Source organism: Sinocyclocheilus anshuiensis, unplaced genomic scaffold (assembly GCF_001515605.1).
Source record: "Sinocyclocheilus anshuiensis isolate Anshui unplaced genomic scaffold, SAMN03320099.WGS_v1.1 scaffold1830, whole genome shotgun sequence".
NCBI lineage: Eukaryota > Metazoa > Chordata > Actinopteri > Cypriniformes > Cyprinidae > Sinocyclocheilus > Sinocyclocheilus anshuiensis.
Genome location: NW_015546014.1, coordinates 296,996 through 316,017, shown reverse-complemented (window position 1 = coordinate 316,017; position 19,022 = coordinate 296,996). Strand labels below are relative to the sequence as shown.

The following is a 19,022-nucleotide window of genomic DNA, read 5'->3' as shown; positions in this document are numbered from 1 at the left end:
GAGACATGAATTTATATTGTATTTATTTACAGAGGTATATTATGTCACTCTTCACACTTCTCTAGTAAGTTTCGTCTGTGTGTGAAGACAGTAACGCAGATCCATGAATGAATGTTCCGAAGTGAAATAAACTTCAACGGAATAAAGATGAATGGAATTGAAATGAATGAAAGTTTAATAAACTTTACTGTTCAGTGCACTGATGTCAGACTCATTTTAAGGCCATATCTGCAGATGAAGCTTTTTTTGTAGAAGCACTTTTTAAATTTGAACTAGCACCTCATGACTACACCACGTTATGTACAAGAAGCTGCAAAAGACACTGGCTCAAGTGGAATGTAAAAAACATGGTGACATTCATTTTTAAGTAAATATAATGGGTGATATATTGCGACACCAAAAATTATTGAGGTCAGGTACATACGTATATTGCGCGATAAGTCGATATATTGATTATTGCAACAGGCCTAATCATGTTGCTAGCATGATTTATCACGTTACTAGCGTATTTTAGCATGTTGCTAGCATGATTTAACATATTTTGATGTTCCTAGCATGTTTTCTAGCATTTGTTTAGCAGGATTTAACATGTTTTATCATGTTTCTAGCATGATTTAGCATGTTTTCACGTTTCTTGCGTTTTAGCATGTTGCTGATATGATTAAGCATATTTTGACATGTTTCTAGCACGTTTTCTTGCATGTTTCTACCATGTTTTTTAGCATGATTTAACATGTTTTATCATGTTTCTAGCATGATTTAGCATGTTTTCACGTTTATTGCTTGTTTTAGCATGTTGCTAATATGATTAAGCATATTTTGACATGTTTCTAGCACGTTTTCTTGCATGTTTCTACCATGTTTTTTAGCATGATTTAACATGTTTTATCATGTTTCTAGCATGATTTAGCATGTTTTCACGTTTATTGCTTGTTTTAGCATGTTGCTAATATGATTAAGCATATTTTGACATGTTTCTAGCACGTTTTCTTGCATGTTTCTACCATGTTTTTTAGCACGATTTAACACATTTTATCATGTTTCTAGCATGATTTAGCATGTTTTCACGTTTATTGAATGTTTTAGCATGTTGCTAATATGATTAAGCATATTTTGACATGTTTCTAGCACGTTTTCTAGCATGCTTCTACCATGTTTTTTTTTGCATGATTTAACATGTTTGATCATGTTTCTAGCATGATCTAGCATGTTTTCACGTTTCTTGCATGTTTTAGCATGTTGCTAATATGATTAAGCATATTTTGACATGTTTCTAGCATGTTTCCAGTTTAACACGTTTTATCATGTTTCTAGCATGATTTAGCATGTTTTCATGTTTCTTGCATGTTTTAGCATGTTGCTAATATGATTAAGCATATTTCTAGCATAAATTGGCATGTTACTAACATGATTTAGCACGTCGTCCCAGAGTATCCGTTAAGCTTTACTAGTGCTAGACAACTTAAATACACTATAAGTCTTACAAAAGTACAAAAGTTTTGACCCCCTCAATGAAAGTTTTTATTTTATTATTGTTTTGATCATCGGGTTTACGAAAGCTATAAGTCAGATCAGTTTAAGATATAGCAACCTGAGTCAGACCAATCTGAATGTCTGACCTGAGTTTTGGTGGTTGTAGCTTGAAAACTTTAAGAGGAGATACAGACTAAATTTAGTCTCACATGAAGAAGAAGAAGAAGAAGCTTAAGTAGGATTTCATTATGTTAATAACAAAATTCCTCACACCATGAAACCGCCCACCACTGCTCTTTCTGATTGACCTGAGGACTTTAAGTGTTAGCATGTCCCGTGTTCAGATGCTCCGTGTTCCCGTCCAGTCGGAGAACATGCTCCGAACATGCCAGGAATGTGAGGAATTCTGTGAGGCAGAGAGACCTCTGACAGACAGGAGAGCCGGGACACATAAACTCACTCCTGAGTGATGGATCCAGAGCGGGAGGGTGAGGTTTATATTCCTGTCAGAAAGTGAAGGCTAATATGAGGCACTGACGCAGAAACAAAAGCAAGGCAAATGCAGGAAAGCTCTGGAGATCCTCTGAGCACTGGGCTTTTCCTGAAGCTTGAACCTGTTTGTCTCTGCACTTTGGTTCCACTTGAAACATCAGAGATTTCGATAATGTGCAAATGGTTTGTTACGTCATTTGTCTTTTTTGATCGTTTTTCTGTTTCGAGAATAGATCATAAGATACTGTGTGAATGAGTGGCACATTTTCTTCTGCTACACGTACTCAAGCACAAGTCTCACTATATGAGCACATGAACACGTGTACTTCATCTCCAGAGCTGCTCTCCGAGTCACTGCACCAGCATTTCACCCTTTCATTTGAGCAAAGCTATCGTCAAATACATTTTCTGAATCTGATCTTCACGGCAAACCACCAAAATAAAAGTTTGCTTTAACTTGAAGAAATTATGGCAGACATATTTCAATATTGCTTGAATTTAATCAGTAAACCTCTGTTGTGCAGCACATTTTTGACAAAATGAAAATGCAATGATGTGTTGTAAAGGAATTGTCTATTTTCATTTTAATACATTTTAATAGACTAATTACATAAAAAGATTCAATTTTATTTGATTTGATGTTTTTTTATTATAAATTTATAGTAAATCACAAAACACAAAATCCTGATTTCAAAGGGGCCAATTTTTGTTAAAGTTGTAATAAATTAATAAATTTAAATATTAATAAATAACGGTACACAAACATGATGGTTCGGAACGTACCTCAGTTTTGACGTCATGGTTCGGTATGGTTTCAGTACAGTTTTTAAATTAAACAATGGTTTACTGAAGAAATTGCTTTTTCTTTAAATAAATTCAATTACAATTAAAATTTTTCCTAGGGATAAAAATATACCTCAGCTCCTGCTCTAAACTACAGGGAGCCCTTTTACATTACTATAAGATTACAGCTAACAACAGAGCCCAAACTTAAATTCAACTACTATTTTTTTTAACTATAATAATCAACACTCAAATAATTCAAATCAACAACTCAAATTGTACGCAAAAATGTAAATTGCACATAATGCAGTTTTTAAATTAACTTTTAAATTATACAATTTATATTTGTTGTTGAAATAGTCATTTACACAGTGGCTGTAATGACTTGTTTCATAAAAGATTTATCTAAACATACATTAAATAATAAAGACATCATTAACTGGTAAAGTAAAATATAATGAAGAATATAGTCTAATATTTCTAAAAATGCTCTTCTCTAGACTTCATTTCCCTAGCAAATAACGAGCTGTGGACACTGATGACTTGCCTGAGGAAAATTAAATGCTACGTGGCATTTTGTTTACAAGCTGTTTTAATGACGTCTTTCCACGGTTGAAACACTAATTAAACGATTACATGAGATGTTCATTAATGTTTATTTCACGTTAAAACTAGTAATAAAGAGGAAAGAGATGATTATGCGCTCACTCGCACTCTGCCCTGCCAAGGCTTCTATACAGCGATCTGTCGCGCCTCATCAAAGAGTGCCAAAACGGCATTTATTGTCTGAATTTCCTGAAAAAATGGAACGAGTTGTTTGGTACATGTGCGCACCGAACCGAAAAACCCGTACCGAAAATTTTCGGTACAAATACATGTACCGTTACATCCCTAATTTTCAGTAAAATTAGTTCTTATTTATTTAAACCATTAATACAGAATTTACAAAAAGTTAAAATGGAAAACAGAATTGAAGAAAAATTAAGCAGACATATTTATAAAACATTGGATAAAGATATATAAATTGCCATACATTTAAATCAACATAGATTAATAAATGCTGTAAAAAATACTAATGTTCATACCTAACACATGTTATTGTAAAAATGTTACCGTTCCCATGTTTTTTTTGGCAAAAATAAAAGCCTACAGTAAGTATGATGAACTGTATTACTTGATGAAAGAATAATTTTGAAATGCAATATGCAGTGCCTAAAACACAATTAACCATGGTAAAGTCATCATAATGCTCTCCCTCATGTCGATTTTTGCCATAATAAACCATTAAACGGTGCAGCTGCTTATTACATGACTACTTATCAAATAAATAAATGCATAAATATTATTAAATTATTATTGTTATTTATTATATAAGAAAACTTTCCTTCTCACACAACCACTGCCAATAAATACATATAAAAAGTTACTGGGTTTCTTACATAAAAATGCATTTATCTTAAAATATAGCATATTTAAACCTTTTTTTGTTTGTTGAGCAGTCTAAATTACTTGTACTTGAAGACATCTGTGAAGATGGTTTGTAGTCATCCTGGTAACTGATGTGTCGTTTTGCCTCCTCAGGCGTTTATGATGGAATTGACAGCCCACCAGAGCAGCGTGGGTAACGTCTTACAGGCGGGAAACCAGCTGATCGCTCAAGGCAACCTGAGTGAGGAAGAGGAGGATGAGATCCGAGAACAGATGACACTGCTCAACTCCCGCTGGGAAAACCTGCGGGTCGCCAGCATGGACCGTCAGTCCAGGTACGGACGCACACATTCCTACCGAAGTCTTCTGTTTGAAGAGTGTGCTTGAATTTGTCATCTCTCCTTTGTCTTCAGACTTCATGAAGTTCTGATGAACCTTCAGCAACAGCAGCTCCAGCAGCTCTCTGATTGGCTGACGCAGATGGAGGGGCGGATCCGTAAGATGGAGAAAGAGCCAATAGCAGGAGACATGGAGGGATATCTTACCCAGATAGAGGAGCACAAAGTAAGAGAAGCATTTGATTCTCTAAGTAGGACTTGGTATAACCATCTATGTCATGGTGTGTCATGATACATTGTGATGCATCACAAAATTATAAAGTCTAAAAGGTTTATTGAATAGTTAAGTTAATAGATAAAAATATGCTGAAAATCTACTCACCATCAGGCCTCCTGAAGATGAGCGGATGAGTTTGTATGTTGAACAAATTTGGAGAAATGTAGTCATTTGCTCAGCAATGGATCCTCTTAAATGAATGGGAGCCGTCAGAATGAGAGTCCAAACAGCTGATAAAAACATCACAGTAATCCACACCACACCAGTCCACCAATTAACATCTTAGGAAGCCAAATACGAGTCCATAATATCTGATCCATGCATATTTCTCTCCTAATTCAGGCGAGATGACTTTTTCACTGGAGAAAGTGTTATGTATTATGGACTCGCATTTTATCTGGAAGCAACAGTTTAAAGTTAAAACACATTAATGATGAATTTGTTTATTATAAAAACAGCAGCTTTTCACTTCACACGCTGTTAATTGATGGACTGGAGTGGAGTGGATTACTTGTGGATTATTGTGGTGTTTTTATCAGCTGTTTGGACTCTCATTCTGACGGCACCCATTCACTGCAGAGCATCCATTGTAATGCTACATTTCTCCAAATCTGTTCTAAACAAACATTTGGGCTGAAAAGTAAACCAGTGTTTTTTAGAGTGTAACTTGATCACAATTTGAAAATGATTACTAAGAAACATGAAAAGAAAATTTTGAGACAAAGTGTATACTTGGCTTTGATAAAGTCTCCTAAAATAGCAACCTCTGATCAATAAAAAGTTCCCAAGGAGACTAGTAGTTAATGAATGATTCTCATCAGAGATCCCGTCTGTGTACACAACCTGTTCACAAATAAAAGCTTTCTCTTTCTGATGCCCAATGTGAATTTATCATGAATGCTGAAAGGATAGAGAGAGAGGGAGATTGAGTTGTGAGAAGAACGAATAAGCAAATCAACACGCCCCAGTGAACGAGGGGCAAACACGACCTCTGCGTGTTTGTTCAATTAGCGAATGGAGAACACACACACACGTTTGCTCCCACACACATGCTTACATTTAGGAGCCTCGCAGTCTCATAGGAAGGGTACCACATCACCCTAGTGCTTCCACATTATTTACGGAGACACGCAAATGTACACTTTCATACTTGACACAGTACAGAGTCAAAAAATATCCACCCCAAATCCTACCACATCAAACTTATTCTGAAAAACCTGTTAACAACATGCCCTGGGCAGATCTGACCCCAAATTAAAAGAAAGGTATTAGAAATTGTATCTAGATTTAACAAAATGAAACCAATATTTTGAATTACATGTAATAAAGTCTTTTGCATTATGACATTATTTTTATGTTTCAGCTTCCAGCTCTGTTTTATTTCCTGTAAAATAATAAATAAATACATACATACATAAATAAAATCACTGTCGTAATAATTGCAAAAAAAAAAAAAAAATCAATGATTATTATTATAATTTCAGATGATAATATGGCGATTGGTGATTTTGTAATGTTTTAATAAATGTGCATTTCCTCTTTTCTGGGTAAATTAAGAAACTTAAAATGTAATCAAAGTGTACTTAAGACCATTCCTTAACCTTTTGACCTCTTTTTCTGTGTTATTTCCTCAGGTTTTGCAGAATGATCTGGAGCTGGAACAGGTTAAGGTGAACTCTCTCACGCACATGGTTGTGGTCGTGGATGAGAACAGCGGGGAGAGCGCCACTGCTGCCCTGGAGGAACAACTGCAGGTAGAGGACAACATGCAGGATATAATGCTGAGTTTTTATTTGTTGTTTCAAAATGACTGTAATTATGAAATGGCTATTTAGAGAGTCTGGTCAGAGCTGTTATTTTCTTCAGACATACAAATTATAGAACTCACGTGTTTCAATTATAAAAAAAAATATTTGTAAGTGTCAGCTGTTGTTTCTTTTTTTTTTTTTATATTGCTTAATGTACATTACAAGACAGGGAACAACCAACAATGTAAGACACTTCCATTGAGACAAACACAGTTTACATTAAAGAGGTCCTATTATGCTCTTTTACAAAGTCTTGATTTTGTTTTGGGGGTGTACTAGAACATGCCCTCATGCTTGGTGGTTCGAAAAACACATTATTTTTCACATAATTTACATTATTAAAATACCTTTCTCCCCAGCCTGGCACAAACGGCTCGATTAGTTTGGGGTTTGATGATGGTCCGCCTTCCGAAAAACAAAATGTGTTGTGATTGGTTAGCTGTCCCTACAAAAATAAACACAAGGAGCAAGGATGAAAACAAAGATGTAGTCGATGTAGACATTATAAAGAAAAAAGATACTAAAGTAATACATATTTTGACAAAGAGAAGCATAACTTTTCAGATTTTCTATTATGTTTTTGAAGCATTTGAAGTTCTGAAACATTTGAGCAAACGCACATAAAAATATATTGAAGGAGGGTTTACTTTTTTTTCCATTTACAAGTATGGATATGATATTTACCCATCAACAAAACAAAATTTACAACATCAGAGAAGGATGAATTTAAATCACACTTAAAAAAGAGGACATCTTGTTGGGTTATAGGAGGAATTGTCTCCATTTTTACTGACAACCAACTATGTATATCGAACCAAAATTTAGAAGAAGCCTCACAGTAAAAGAAAAGGTGATCAAGTGTTTCAGGAAATTAAGAACAGAAAATACAAGGATCCACCTCGAAATATGAAATCGTTTTTGTATAAAGTCACTAACTGGGTAAATCCTAAACATAATTTTGTAATGAGTCTCCTTGACCTTTGGAGCAACTGGGTATGCCATATAACGGGTAAAAGCTTTGTCCTTTACTGAGGTTTCAACATCTCCCAGAAAATAACACTGATAATCACCAGTGATAATACGTTTAAGTTCTTTGTAAATAAGTTTGTTATCCCTTTGGAGTGGACTTTGAGATTTGTAACTTTCTAGATCTTTTTTATGCCCAAACATACACACTACACAGTGACTAACATTAAAAAAGTGAAAAAGCATAATAGGATCCCTTTAAAGAAGAAGAAGAAAAAAAAACATAAAAAAGAAATAAATACATAAATAAACACAAGGAGCAAGGATGAAAATTTAACGGGTAAAAGCTTTGTCCTTTACTGAGGTTTCAACATCTCCCAGAAAATAACACTGATAATCACCAGTGATAATACGTTTAAGTTCTTTGTAAATAAGTTTGTTATTACACTTACTGTCTAAAAGGTCAACATTACATATTTTCAAAGAGGGAAGAGAAACTACAGGTCTAGATAAATACTTTGGATTATTCTTAACAATCCAGTGGGTATAGCATTGCATACCTTATTATAACCTTTTATTGTAATTCTAACTCTGTATTTATTAATGAAATCATTATAAGATAAGAAAAAGCCATTATCATCTAATAAATCATGAATAAAAATAATGCCTTGGCTATACCAATCACTTTTAAACAGAGATTTCCTATTAATAATTACAGACCTATTGTGAGTTGTGAGGGGAAAAGTTGTGGGTAAATATCATTTTCCAAAAAAGCAGTACTTTAGATATAAATTAGATACCTTCAGAGGAATTTTGCAAGGTTTGAGATCACATCTCTACACAAATTCAAGGCCGCCAATATTTAAAAAAATGTGGTTAGGAATATGGTACTATATTGAGTGTGACTTTGTTAAACACTCTTTTCAACCATTTTATTCTGCATGTACCAAGAAGAGATTCAAAATCAATGGCTCTCAAACCTCCATGTTCATACTCTTTCACCATATGGAATTTACGTTAAAAAAAAGTGTTTTATTTTTCCATATACATTTAAATAAAATTGAATTCACCGATTTAACTACTCTTGGGGCAGTATACAAAGCTTGAGATAAATAAATAAGTTTAGATATTCCCTCAGTTTTAGTCAAGAGAATTCTACCCAATATAGACAGGTCTCGAGATAACCAGTGATTTAAGGATTTTTTCATACTTTCTATTTTAGAGTTCAAATTTGAGTGTTCTCTATTAACAACACTTTTTAGTAATCATAAACCCTAAATACTTAACCTCTTTTTTCACTGGAATGCCCTCTATAGCGTCTAAGTTACAATTATGGATCGCCATTAATTCACATTTTTTAAAGTTTAGAGTCAGACCTGATGCCTTTGAGAAGACAGAATTTTTTTCAATAACTAATGGAAGCACCTCTTTATTTTTAAGAACTAAAAGAGTGTCGTCTGCAAATTGGCTTATAGTAAAGGTCCTACCAAGAACGTCTATGCCTATATTATCCTCAACATTTTTTTATGAATAAAGACATTAGTTTGGCTGCAAGATTAAAAAGTAATGGTGAGATAGGGCATCCCTGACAAATTCCTCGTTTAATTTGGATTCTGAGTGATGAACCGACATTAAGAGAAACACTACTAAAAACATCATTATAAAACATGGAAATTACTTTACAAAACATAGGACCAAAACCAAAAGTTTCTAAGGATCTAAACAAAAAAGACTGTTCAAGGGTTTCAAATGCCTTGAAGAAATCTAGAAATAGAAGTAAGCTTGTCTGAGGAATTAAATAGTTATAGTCAAGCCTAGTCTAATATGACTGTGAATACTTCTCCCTTTGATAAAAGCCGATTGTGCTTCACTGATAATTTAACCAATAACCTTTTTTAGTCTATTCGCAAAAACATGAGAGAGCAATTTGAAATCATTAGATAAAAGTGTTATTGGTCTCCAATTGTCTAAAAATAATTTCTTTGTTTGACTTTGGAACTAGAATAATTAAACCATGCTTCATTGATGGTGGTAATTCAGCTTTATCTATACATTCTTTTAATGCTTCGAAAACTAAGATTCCTATTTCGGGCCAAACATATTTATATAGTTCTACTGTGGTGCCGTCAATACCTGGGGACTTTCCATTAAAGTGACGTGACATGTGGCCGAGTATGGGAATTAGTGCTCTGCATTTATCCCATCCAAAGTGCACACACACAGGAAAAAACGAGATCACAATCGTTTTCTGTACATTTAGATTTATATAAATCATTATAGAAGGAATATATGTAGTCATCAATTAGTGTTTTTTCTTCACTTATACAATTATTAATGCTAAGTTTATTAATAGTTTTTAGAGATTGTTTTTGTTTTTCTAAATTAAAGAAATATGAAGAATTTTTTTCCCCTTCCTCAATCCACCTGGCTCTAGATCGTATAAATGCTCCTTTAGCCTTTTCTGTATAAAAATCATCCAACTCTGATTGAAGAATGTGAAGTTCTTTTTCCTCACTCTCACTAAGGATGTCTTTATTACCGAAATAATTTAGTCTTGATAAAATTGTTGTCTGCCTATATTTTCTAGCATTTGCAATTTGTTTCCCATCTTTAATTACTAATTTTTAACAGTAAATTTGACCCATTCCCATTTGCCAATTGAGGTTAATTCAGACATGGTTTTTACATTGTTAATCATTAACAAAATAGAATTACAAAAAGATTCACATTTTAGTAAATTATTATTAAACTTCCAATGAGTTCTCGTAGACGTTGAGCTGCCATTACTCCTAAGAGAAAGTGATATGGCACTGTGATCAGTTAAAACTGAAGGAGAAATATTAGTCAAATGTAGAAGAAAGAAGATTACTAGTTATCAACCAAAAATCCAACCTGGAACGCTGAATGCGCCCTGAAAAGGACCCCCATGTAAATAGTTTTTTATGTGGGTTCTTTACACGCCAAACATCAATTAGATCAAGAAACTGAGATATATTATAAACCAGGGGTTTAACTCCCCAAAGGAGTGGGATATCTATCCTGCCATTCATCTGGAACAGCGTTAAAATCCCCTCCAATAATAATTTTGTCTGTAAAATATGTGTTCTTCCAGTCATCAATTTTTGTAGCCATATTCTGAAAAAAACAACTAATTATTAGTGGCCTTGTTAGTATAGCACCATAAAAAGTAGTAAAATAAAATGCATAGCCATGTTTGTGTTTTGCTGAAAACTCATTATGTCTGGCAGTCATTACTAGTAATATTCATTTTTCAATTAATTGTTCATTCCTGCCATCTGTAAGGAAATCTTCATATACTATTGTTTTAAGAGAAACATACATTATGGTGTGTGTACCAGTGTGCAATGTTGTTTTACTAGAGCTATAGAGATTAAGGTGAATGCTTTATGGTGTTCAAGGTGACTTGTTACATTGATTGCAGTAAAGAATGAACTTTACAGTAAGTTTCTTCTCACCTAAAGTGCAAACGTAATCAAACCAAGCTGTTTTCCATGCCTTTACTGATAGCGCCTCTAAATATTGAGATCTATTAATGTTGGACACAGTGCTGAGAATTAATTGGATGCAGCACAGCAAGAAACTTGGAACTGAACAGACATTTGACACTCCCAGAGGCCGTAAAAGTGTGTGAAAAATAATTCAGTGAATAACTTTCCTTCTTTTGTTTTTCCTTCTGTTCTTTACAGTCACTGGGAGAGCGCTGGGCGGCAGTGTGTCGCTGGATGGAGGAACGCTGGAATAAACTTGAGGAATTTCAGCTGGTGTGGCAGCGGTTGCTTGATGACCAGGTGAGGCCTGATACCAAAAATCCAACATTCCAGTGTAACAAATCACAAAATTGATGAGGCCCTTTTATACATGTTTTCAAATAATTGCAAATGTTAAAGGGGTCCTATTTTGCTTTTTCACTTTTTCAACTTGAGTTAGTCTGTAATGTTGCTGTTTGAGCATAAAAAAGATCTGCAAAGTTACAAAGCTCAAAGTCCACTTCAAAAGGAGATATTTTATTTAACAGAAATCACTTTTCAAAAACTACAGTTAACGATTCGTTTGGACTACAACGCATATTTTCTGGGATTTGTGATATCACAAATATCGACGAATGGGACGAGACCTGGTTGAGCTGCACTAGAGAAGGCAACGAGTGTTATCACTGTCGGAGACACGCTAGCTTTCCCAAGGCAGACGAACTTAGAGTGGTTACAATCATCCGGGTTTAAATCACGCTCAAATTGATTTGATTTTGACGCAACATTTACACTGAAGCTCGCAGGCGGCTATGGTAAGGGGCATGACATTTCCCGACCAGGCGCCGAGTGCTGCCAATCACAACACACATTGGCCCAGCTAACCAATCACAGCACGTTTCGTATTTCAGAAGGCAGGCCTTCATTTGAATCAGGAACTATTCGAGCCGTTCATGCCAGACTGGGGAGAGAGGTGTTGTAATAAGGTATCATATGTGAAAAATAATGTGTTTTTCGAACAACCTAATATGAGAGCCCGTTCTAGTACACCCCTAAAACAAAATCAAGACTTTGTAAAAGAGCATAATAGGACCCCTTTAAATTAAAATTAATTAATTAATTAATTAATTAAAATAAAAAAAATGTTTTCATGATCAATTTCTGTAGTGTTTGAGTACTTAAATATGTTTGTTTTTGCCCATCCATACAATAATTTCAGTCCAGCACAAACCTGAAGTTACTAAAGCTTCTGGTCAAAAAATAATCAGAGGTGTGCCTCAGGGCTCTGTGTTGGGCCCCATTGTATTGTGCTCTTATCTTGGACTTGGAATGTTCATTGAATGCATTTAAGGGTCATATTGCTATTTTAACAGTTTAGGCTGCATTCTGGGAAAGGGTGAGATTCAATTATGGCGGTTTATGACTTGCAGATACCATTACCATTGACCCATTACATCATTAGTGTAGAGTGCACCGCACACAATCTTATTTTCACACTTCCCCCGTCTGGACCACTTCCGTCAGTCTGCAAAACGAACTGTGATGTAAATCAGAGGATATTGTTTATGATATTACATTAAATTAATGCTTTTTATGCCAAAGTACTGTGTAAGGGAGGGTAGTATGGTTATTTTCTCTTTTTATTTGGAGCAATATGTGAATGATGAAGCATTTTTCTATTGGAGAATCAACTTTCTTCTCATCCATTCAGAGTTTATTTGGATCATGGCTAGCAGATAAGGAGAAGGCCTTGAGTGAAGTTCAGACGAGTGATTATAAAGACCCTAGTGAAATAAATGCCAGCGTCCGCAGATTAGCCGTGAGTAGACAAACATACATAATTTCATATTTGGAATTGTTTATTACTTGCCCATAGTTTTGGATATACGTTTAAATAACATAATTTTCTGAGAACATAAATCATTGTAATTTTAAGATTGTAAACTTAGGTTTTACAAATAACAACTGAAATCTTCCAGGTTGATAAAAGCATTGCTGTTTTGTCCTCTGACTCTTTGCAGAGTCTTAAGGAGGATATGGCCCAGAAGCGGAGGGCCCTGAGTGCTCTGTCAGATGCTGGACAGGATGTGATGGTGCTGTTAAACAGTCCAGCTGCAGCTCAGAGGATCGAAGCAGACACAGACCTACTGACTCAACGTTGGGACAACCTGGTCCAAAAACTAGAGGACTGCTCCAGCCAAGTCAGATAAATGCATCTCACGTGTTTATGTTAATGCACATTAGCTTTTTATATGACCTTGATTCCAAGCTTCTGTTCGGTTTCCAGGTAACCGAAGCGGTGTCCGTGACTGGGATGCCGCAGGTACAGGAGAAGATTTTCATGGAGACAGTCACAACAGTAACAACATGGATGGAGCAAACCTTCACCAGCAGTGACCGAGAGCTACCGCCACCTGCCCCACCAAAAAGACGACATCTTGATATCGACGGCGAGCTCAGGAGACTGTACGAAAAACACACCTCTTCCTTGTAAAAAAAAACACAGAAATCTGTTTTATCAGTCCCTCCAGGATTTTGAGATTTTGTCAAAATCAGTCAAACTTTGTATTTTTTGCTTGAATTTTTGTCTTATTTTTGCAATAAAAAAAAAAAAGTTAACTTGAGAGGGGTAAAGCAATATTAGCTCAAATCCATAGTTCCAAATCCAAACAAGTTATTTAATACGTGTTCAAAATGTGCTGCCACTTTATTGCAGTGAATTCCACTGTAACCATATGAAAGTGTTTAAATGGAAAGAAAAGTTGCAGTATCAGGCAGTCCCATTTGAGCGATATATAACTAACACAGATTTGTGAAAAATATTTGACAGAAATAGGCCTTTTGTGTACATAGAAAAAGTCTTAGATCTTTGAGTTCAGCTCATGAAAAATGGGGGCAAAAACAAAAGTGTTGCGTTTATAATTTTGTTCAGTGTGTGTGTATATATATATATATATATATATATATATGTGTGTGTGTATATATGTATTTATATGCGTATGTATATGTTACTGAATATAATGTATACTAGTCCTCATAATGAGTGATTTCACCAGTAACTATCATGAAATTGTTGCTTTCATCATGTGGCTTTGACTGTTCATAATGAGCCCATTTGGGAACCATTAGCATAAGCTATACAGTGTTTACATACTTAACACACTGCTCTGTTGTTCTGCTCAGCTGTAGCACTCCCTCATGTGAACCCGGTGTGGTTTATATGTTTTTTAGAGCTGAAGCTGATGTTCCCAAGCTTTTGTCTCAGCTGGCTGCATGGAAGTCATCTGCCCGAGCTGCTGAAGACCCCCCTGTCCTGAAGGAAAAACTACAGGTGATTTGTTATAACAATAACATTTACCTGTTCATATATTTGGTCTACTGAATATATTTGTCCCATATCTGTAGACCCTGGGTATGGAGCTTGCTGAAAACGAGGGGGCAGTGAAAGAGTTGGTGCAGAAAGGAGAGAAGATGATTGAACAGCTGGAGAAAGGTAGGGGATTATGAGTGATTTTCTGGATAAATGATGGTTCCTGTTTTCTCCTACTGATTAAAATCACTCTATCTGTCTATACAGCAGGTCTGTCTTCAGAGGAGGCCCGTTCTGGCCTGGACTCTGTGCATAAAGAATGGGAGAGCTGCCAGAACCTGATCCAGGATCTGAGGAATCGAGCTCAAATTCTAGAGCGAGTGGCAGCGGTTCAATCAGGACTGAAGGCTGTAAATGAATTCCTGCAGGAACAGGAGAAGTGGTTGATCTCCACAAAAGGGTTTAGAGCCAAGGACAACCAACAGGAACTCCAGGCACTCAAAGATGGCTGTGAGGTCAGTCAAATACCAGGCAATTTTTATGCAAGACACTTTACTCAAATCAGATGTTAAAGGGAATCTAGCAGTATACTCTTAAAAAATAAAGGTTCTTTATTGGCATTGATGGTTCCATGAAGAACCGTCAACATCTATAGAACCTTTCCATTGCACAAAATGGTGAAACAAAGTTCTTCAGATTATTTTATTATCAGATAAAAAACAAAACAAAGAACCTTTATTTTTAAGATTGCAGCAACAAGTTAAAACCCACTCTGAATGCCTTATGTGATTTTGCAGTGTAATGTAGAGTTGTTAACAGAGCAAATCTGTACTGTATGTACTGTACTGTGTTTCAGGCTCGAATAGCAGAGCTGGAAAAGCTTCAGCCGCAGGTGGAAGATCTCTGTTCTCAGACGGAGCGTCTGGCCACAGAACCTGGTGCCCCTGATACCATGAGGCCCAGTGTGACAGCGCTGGCATCACGCCACAGCACAACCATTCAAGAGCTCAAGACGCAGCAGCAGGACATCACTATAGGTATACATTTCCAAATTGCAGCCTTTACACTACGCTCTCATAACATTTAAAGAATGTCGCTCCAGCCTGCAATTTGAGGGAACTTGGGATTTTGAAAACCGGTAGTTGAGCTTTTCTATCTAAGCTACAAATATAGAGAAATGAAATCACTTCTGGAAAAAAAGAACAACACATTCTTAAAGGATTGCATTTAAAGGGACTATTTCAGCCAACAATGTCATCGTTTATTCACCCTCATGTCATGTCAACGCATGTTCATTCTGTCAAACACAAAATAAATTTTGAAGAATGTCCAACCTGCTCTTTCCATATTGTAAAATAGACTGTAACTGGTTCTGTCAAGCTCCAAAAATGACACAAAAGTACCATAGAAGTTTATGTGAGCTGTCCATTAGGCAGCACACAAACCAAAATGCTACCTCAAGTTTCAAACTCTCGACATAGGTAATCACGCCACAGCTAGCGCAGGAGACGCAACTCACAATTGATTTCAGTAGAGCAGTTAGCATGTTGCTAAGCTAACAATGTGAAACCAACCTCATGGTAAAGTAAAGTGTCCATTAGATGCTCATTTGAGAACCTCACCAAAAGTTGTAGATCATCCAGAGCCCTAATTTCTAATATTAGTACATGGTGCTAAACAATGCCAAGTTTTTATTCTCTGATAAAATGTCCTTTAATTTTGAAGTCACTTTGGATAAAAACGTCTGTTTTTGTGTTGCGAGTACAACTACCTTAAATGCTGCCTAAGTAGGCAGTTCACTAGTTTTTGGAGCAGATCTACAGAAAGATTGAGGCTCACTGAGATTTTTATAAGTCCCGGGGCTTGAATTGGTGCCAAGGGGTGCAGTACCTCTGTTTCTCTGTCTCTGTTTCTCTTGTTCTCTTCAGTTTTATTTAAAGACAGAAATAGTGACTTATGCAACAGGTAAATCATTTGTGGAGCCAACAAGAGCAGAGCCAGAGTGAGAGAGAGCAGTCTATTTATGGCTGTAATGTCAGCGTGGCCCATGAGAAAGCTTTTATACACTGATAAACCTCTGAGTGTGTGTGTGCTAGAAAGAGCTCCAAGTAAGAGTACATCAGTGTTTAACCTTAAAGCTTGAGCAAATCTCTCTCACACCCACTTTTAGCCAGCCATGGAAATGAGGGCATACCATAGACTTCTATTGTTTTACATACAACTAATTATGACTATAGACTGACCCCATTCTGAAAACCTTTCAGAAATAAATTTGATTAAACCAGAATGAAAATGGCAACAATAACAAAATGTTTCTTTCTTAAAAATAGTTTTTCCTAATTGAGAACATTCCCAGATCTCCCAAAGTGATGTTTTTTTCAAATTTAGCGAACTTCTGGGACCATTTTGTGCTCAAAGTGTGGTTAAATAAACACACAAACATATTTGCTTAGCTGATTAACATACCATAGACTACTGATATATGTATGTAAAGCTAATTGTTGCTTTATATAAATAAAGCCTACAATTAGCTAAAACAGCTACAAAGTACAGCACCTTAAATCGTCAACCTGCTATCTTGACACACTTCCCACATCTTTTTTCAAAAGTGTGCTTAACTGTTTAGAAGCAGATCTCTTAGAAGTGGTGAACTTCTTGACTTGATTTTTCCAAACTCCCTGAAAACTGCAGTTGTTAAGCCCCTTCTGAAAAAGAGCAATCTTGATAACATCATATTTAGCAACTATATATAGACCAATATCAAACCTTCCTTTTATAGGCAAGATTATTGAAAAGGTAATTTTTAATCAGCTGAACAAATACTTAAACTCAAATAGATACCTGGACAATTTTCAATCTGGTTTCCGACCGCATCACAGCACAGAGACAGCGCTCATTAAGATAATAAACGATATTTGCTTTAATTCTGATTCTGGCAAATATCAGTTGTGGTACTACTAGATCTTAGTGCTGCGTTAGACACTGTCGATCATAGCATACTTCTAGAGAGACAGGAAAACTGGGTCGGGCTTTCTGGGATGGTACTCAAATGGTTGACTCAAAACTCATCTGTTTAGCTGTGCATTTATTGAATGAGCACTGTGCGATGTCCGAACTGATTGCACTGTATTTTATGTATAATCATTTTCTATTTTTAACTGCTTTAAATTCATTTTAAATCAATTTTTAAATCATTTTAAAAGTGTTTAAGTTCCTTGTTTTATTGTTGTGATTATTTTTTATGATTATTTTACTTCCTTTTATGTAAAGCACTTTGAATTACCATTGTGTATGAAATGTGCTATATAAATAAACTTGCCCTGCCTTGCCTAATTATAATGACTAGCACAAACCCTTATCCCTTAAAGAAAACATGCATTATTATTACTTTATTTATTAATTATTTTTGCCTTCAGGGATGTCCTCAAAAGGAGTTTTTGTCTCATTCATTTTGTGCAATTTTTCAGCAGTTTTGTCCCCAAGGTATGGCTGCATTAAATATAAACAGTTGTATGTTCGTGGGACAATCGGAAAGCTAATGTTCCATGATTTGACCTGTTGACCTCTAACATCTGGGATTCAAGCTAAGCAAACGCACACCCACACACAATGACAAACGCAAATGAGCCGCAGGCAGTTATTTTTGGTCTCCTCTCTGATATTCAACAAATAAACATCTTGACGGAGCCGGTTCACATACATTATTAATCACAAATGTCAAAATCCAACAGAGATTATTTTAGTGATGTACTACAGAAGAGGAAGCAAGCATCCAGATGTACAGTAAATACCACATGTGTCAAGGGGCTGTTGTTTTTGTTTTGGGTAGTTATGTCAAGCATTGTGACATGCGGTACTCCTTATAGCAATACTATATATATATATATATTTATATATATATATATATACATATATATATATACTCAGCAAGCAATTTCATGGGGTCTTAAGTCAACATATTCTATATATAAAATATATATATATATATATATATATATATATATATATATATACATACACACACACACCACTCAGAGGTTATTTTTCTTATATCATATCATAGCTCTATAGCATATCATGCCATAGGTTGTATATCATATATTCCAATAATGGGCCTGTATCATACCATATTATGCCATTTATCATATATATAATATACTCATTCATATCATATCATATATTGTATTGTGTCATATAGTATCATAACATATGTGTAATTTGGGATATACTGTATGACATATTCATTCATATCATATAATATAGTATATAGTATATGATACATATGTCATTTGGCTTATATATCATAGCATATATCTTAAAATGCAGTTTTATGGACATATTATTTGACACAGAAAGACTGAATATTTGTTTAAAAAATGCAAAACCGCTAAAATGTGGTGAAAAGACTGAATAGTGACCAGTTACAGCATCAAAACTTATACTTTCTCTTAATAATTTTTTGTAAATCAATATGAATTGGATTTGTGTGTAATTTGTCGTTGTGTGTCTGTAGTTTTGTCCAGGCTGGTGGTGTCCAGAGCGCTGCAGCAGATGGAGTCCAGACTGAACACGGCCAGCGCTGATATCAGAGACATCACCACAGCTGAACAGGGAGTCATTAAAGCTCAGGTGTGTGTGTGTGGGTGTGTGTGTGTGTGT

The 19,022-nt window shown here is 35.4% G+C and overlaps 1 protein-coding gene across 1 annotated transcript in view; it reads left to right on the top strand.

The window, feature by feature from the left end:
• Positions 1–19,022, top strand: part of LOC107698511 (utrophin) — a 275,871-nt gene that overhangs the window by 54,953 nt on the left and 201,896 nt on the right. The window contains exons 11-22 of the mRNA XM_016499536.1: positions 4,330–4,511; positions 4,590–4,740; positions 6,426–6,545; positions 11,273–11,374; positions 12,765–12,872; positions 13,075–13,254; positions 13,341–13,519; positions 14,285–14,384; positions 14,459–14,546; positions 14,631–14,878; positions 15,220–15,400; positions 18,877–18,992. Coding sequence (XP_016355022.1) covers positions 4,330–4,511; positions 4,590–4,740; positions 6,426–6,545; positions 11,273–11,374; positions 12,765–12,872; positions 13,075–13,254; positions 13,341–13,519; positions 14,285–14,384; positions 14,459–14,546; positions 14,631–14,878; positions 15,220–15,400; positions 18,877–18,992 — 1,755 coding nt within the window. The remainder of the gene's footprint in view (positions 1–4,329; positions 4,512–4,589; positions 4,741–6,425; positions 6,546–11,272; positions 11,375–12,764; positions 12,873–13,074; positions 13,255–13,340; positions 13,520–14,284; positions 14,385–14,458; positions 14,547–14,630; positions 14,879–15,219; positions 15,401–18,876; positions 18,993–19,022) is intronic.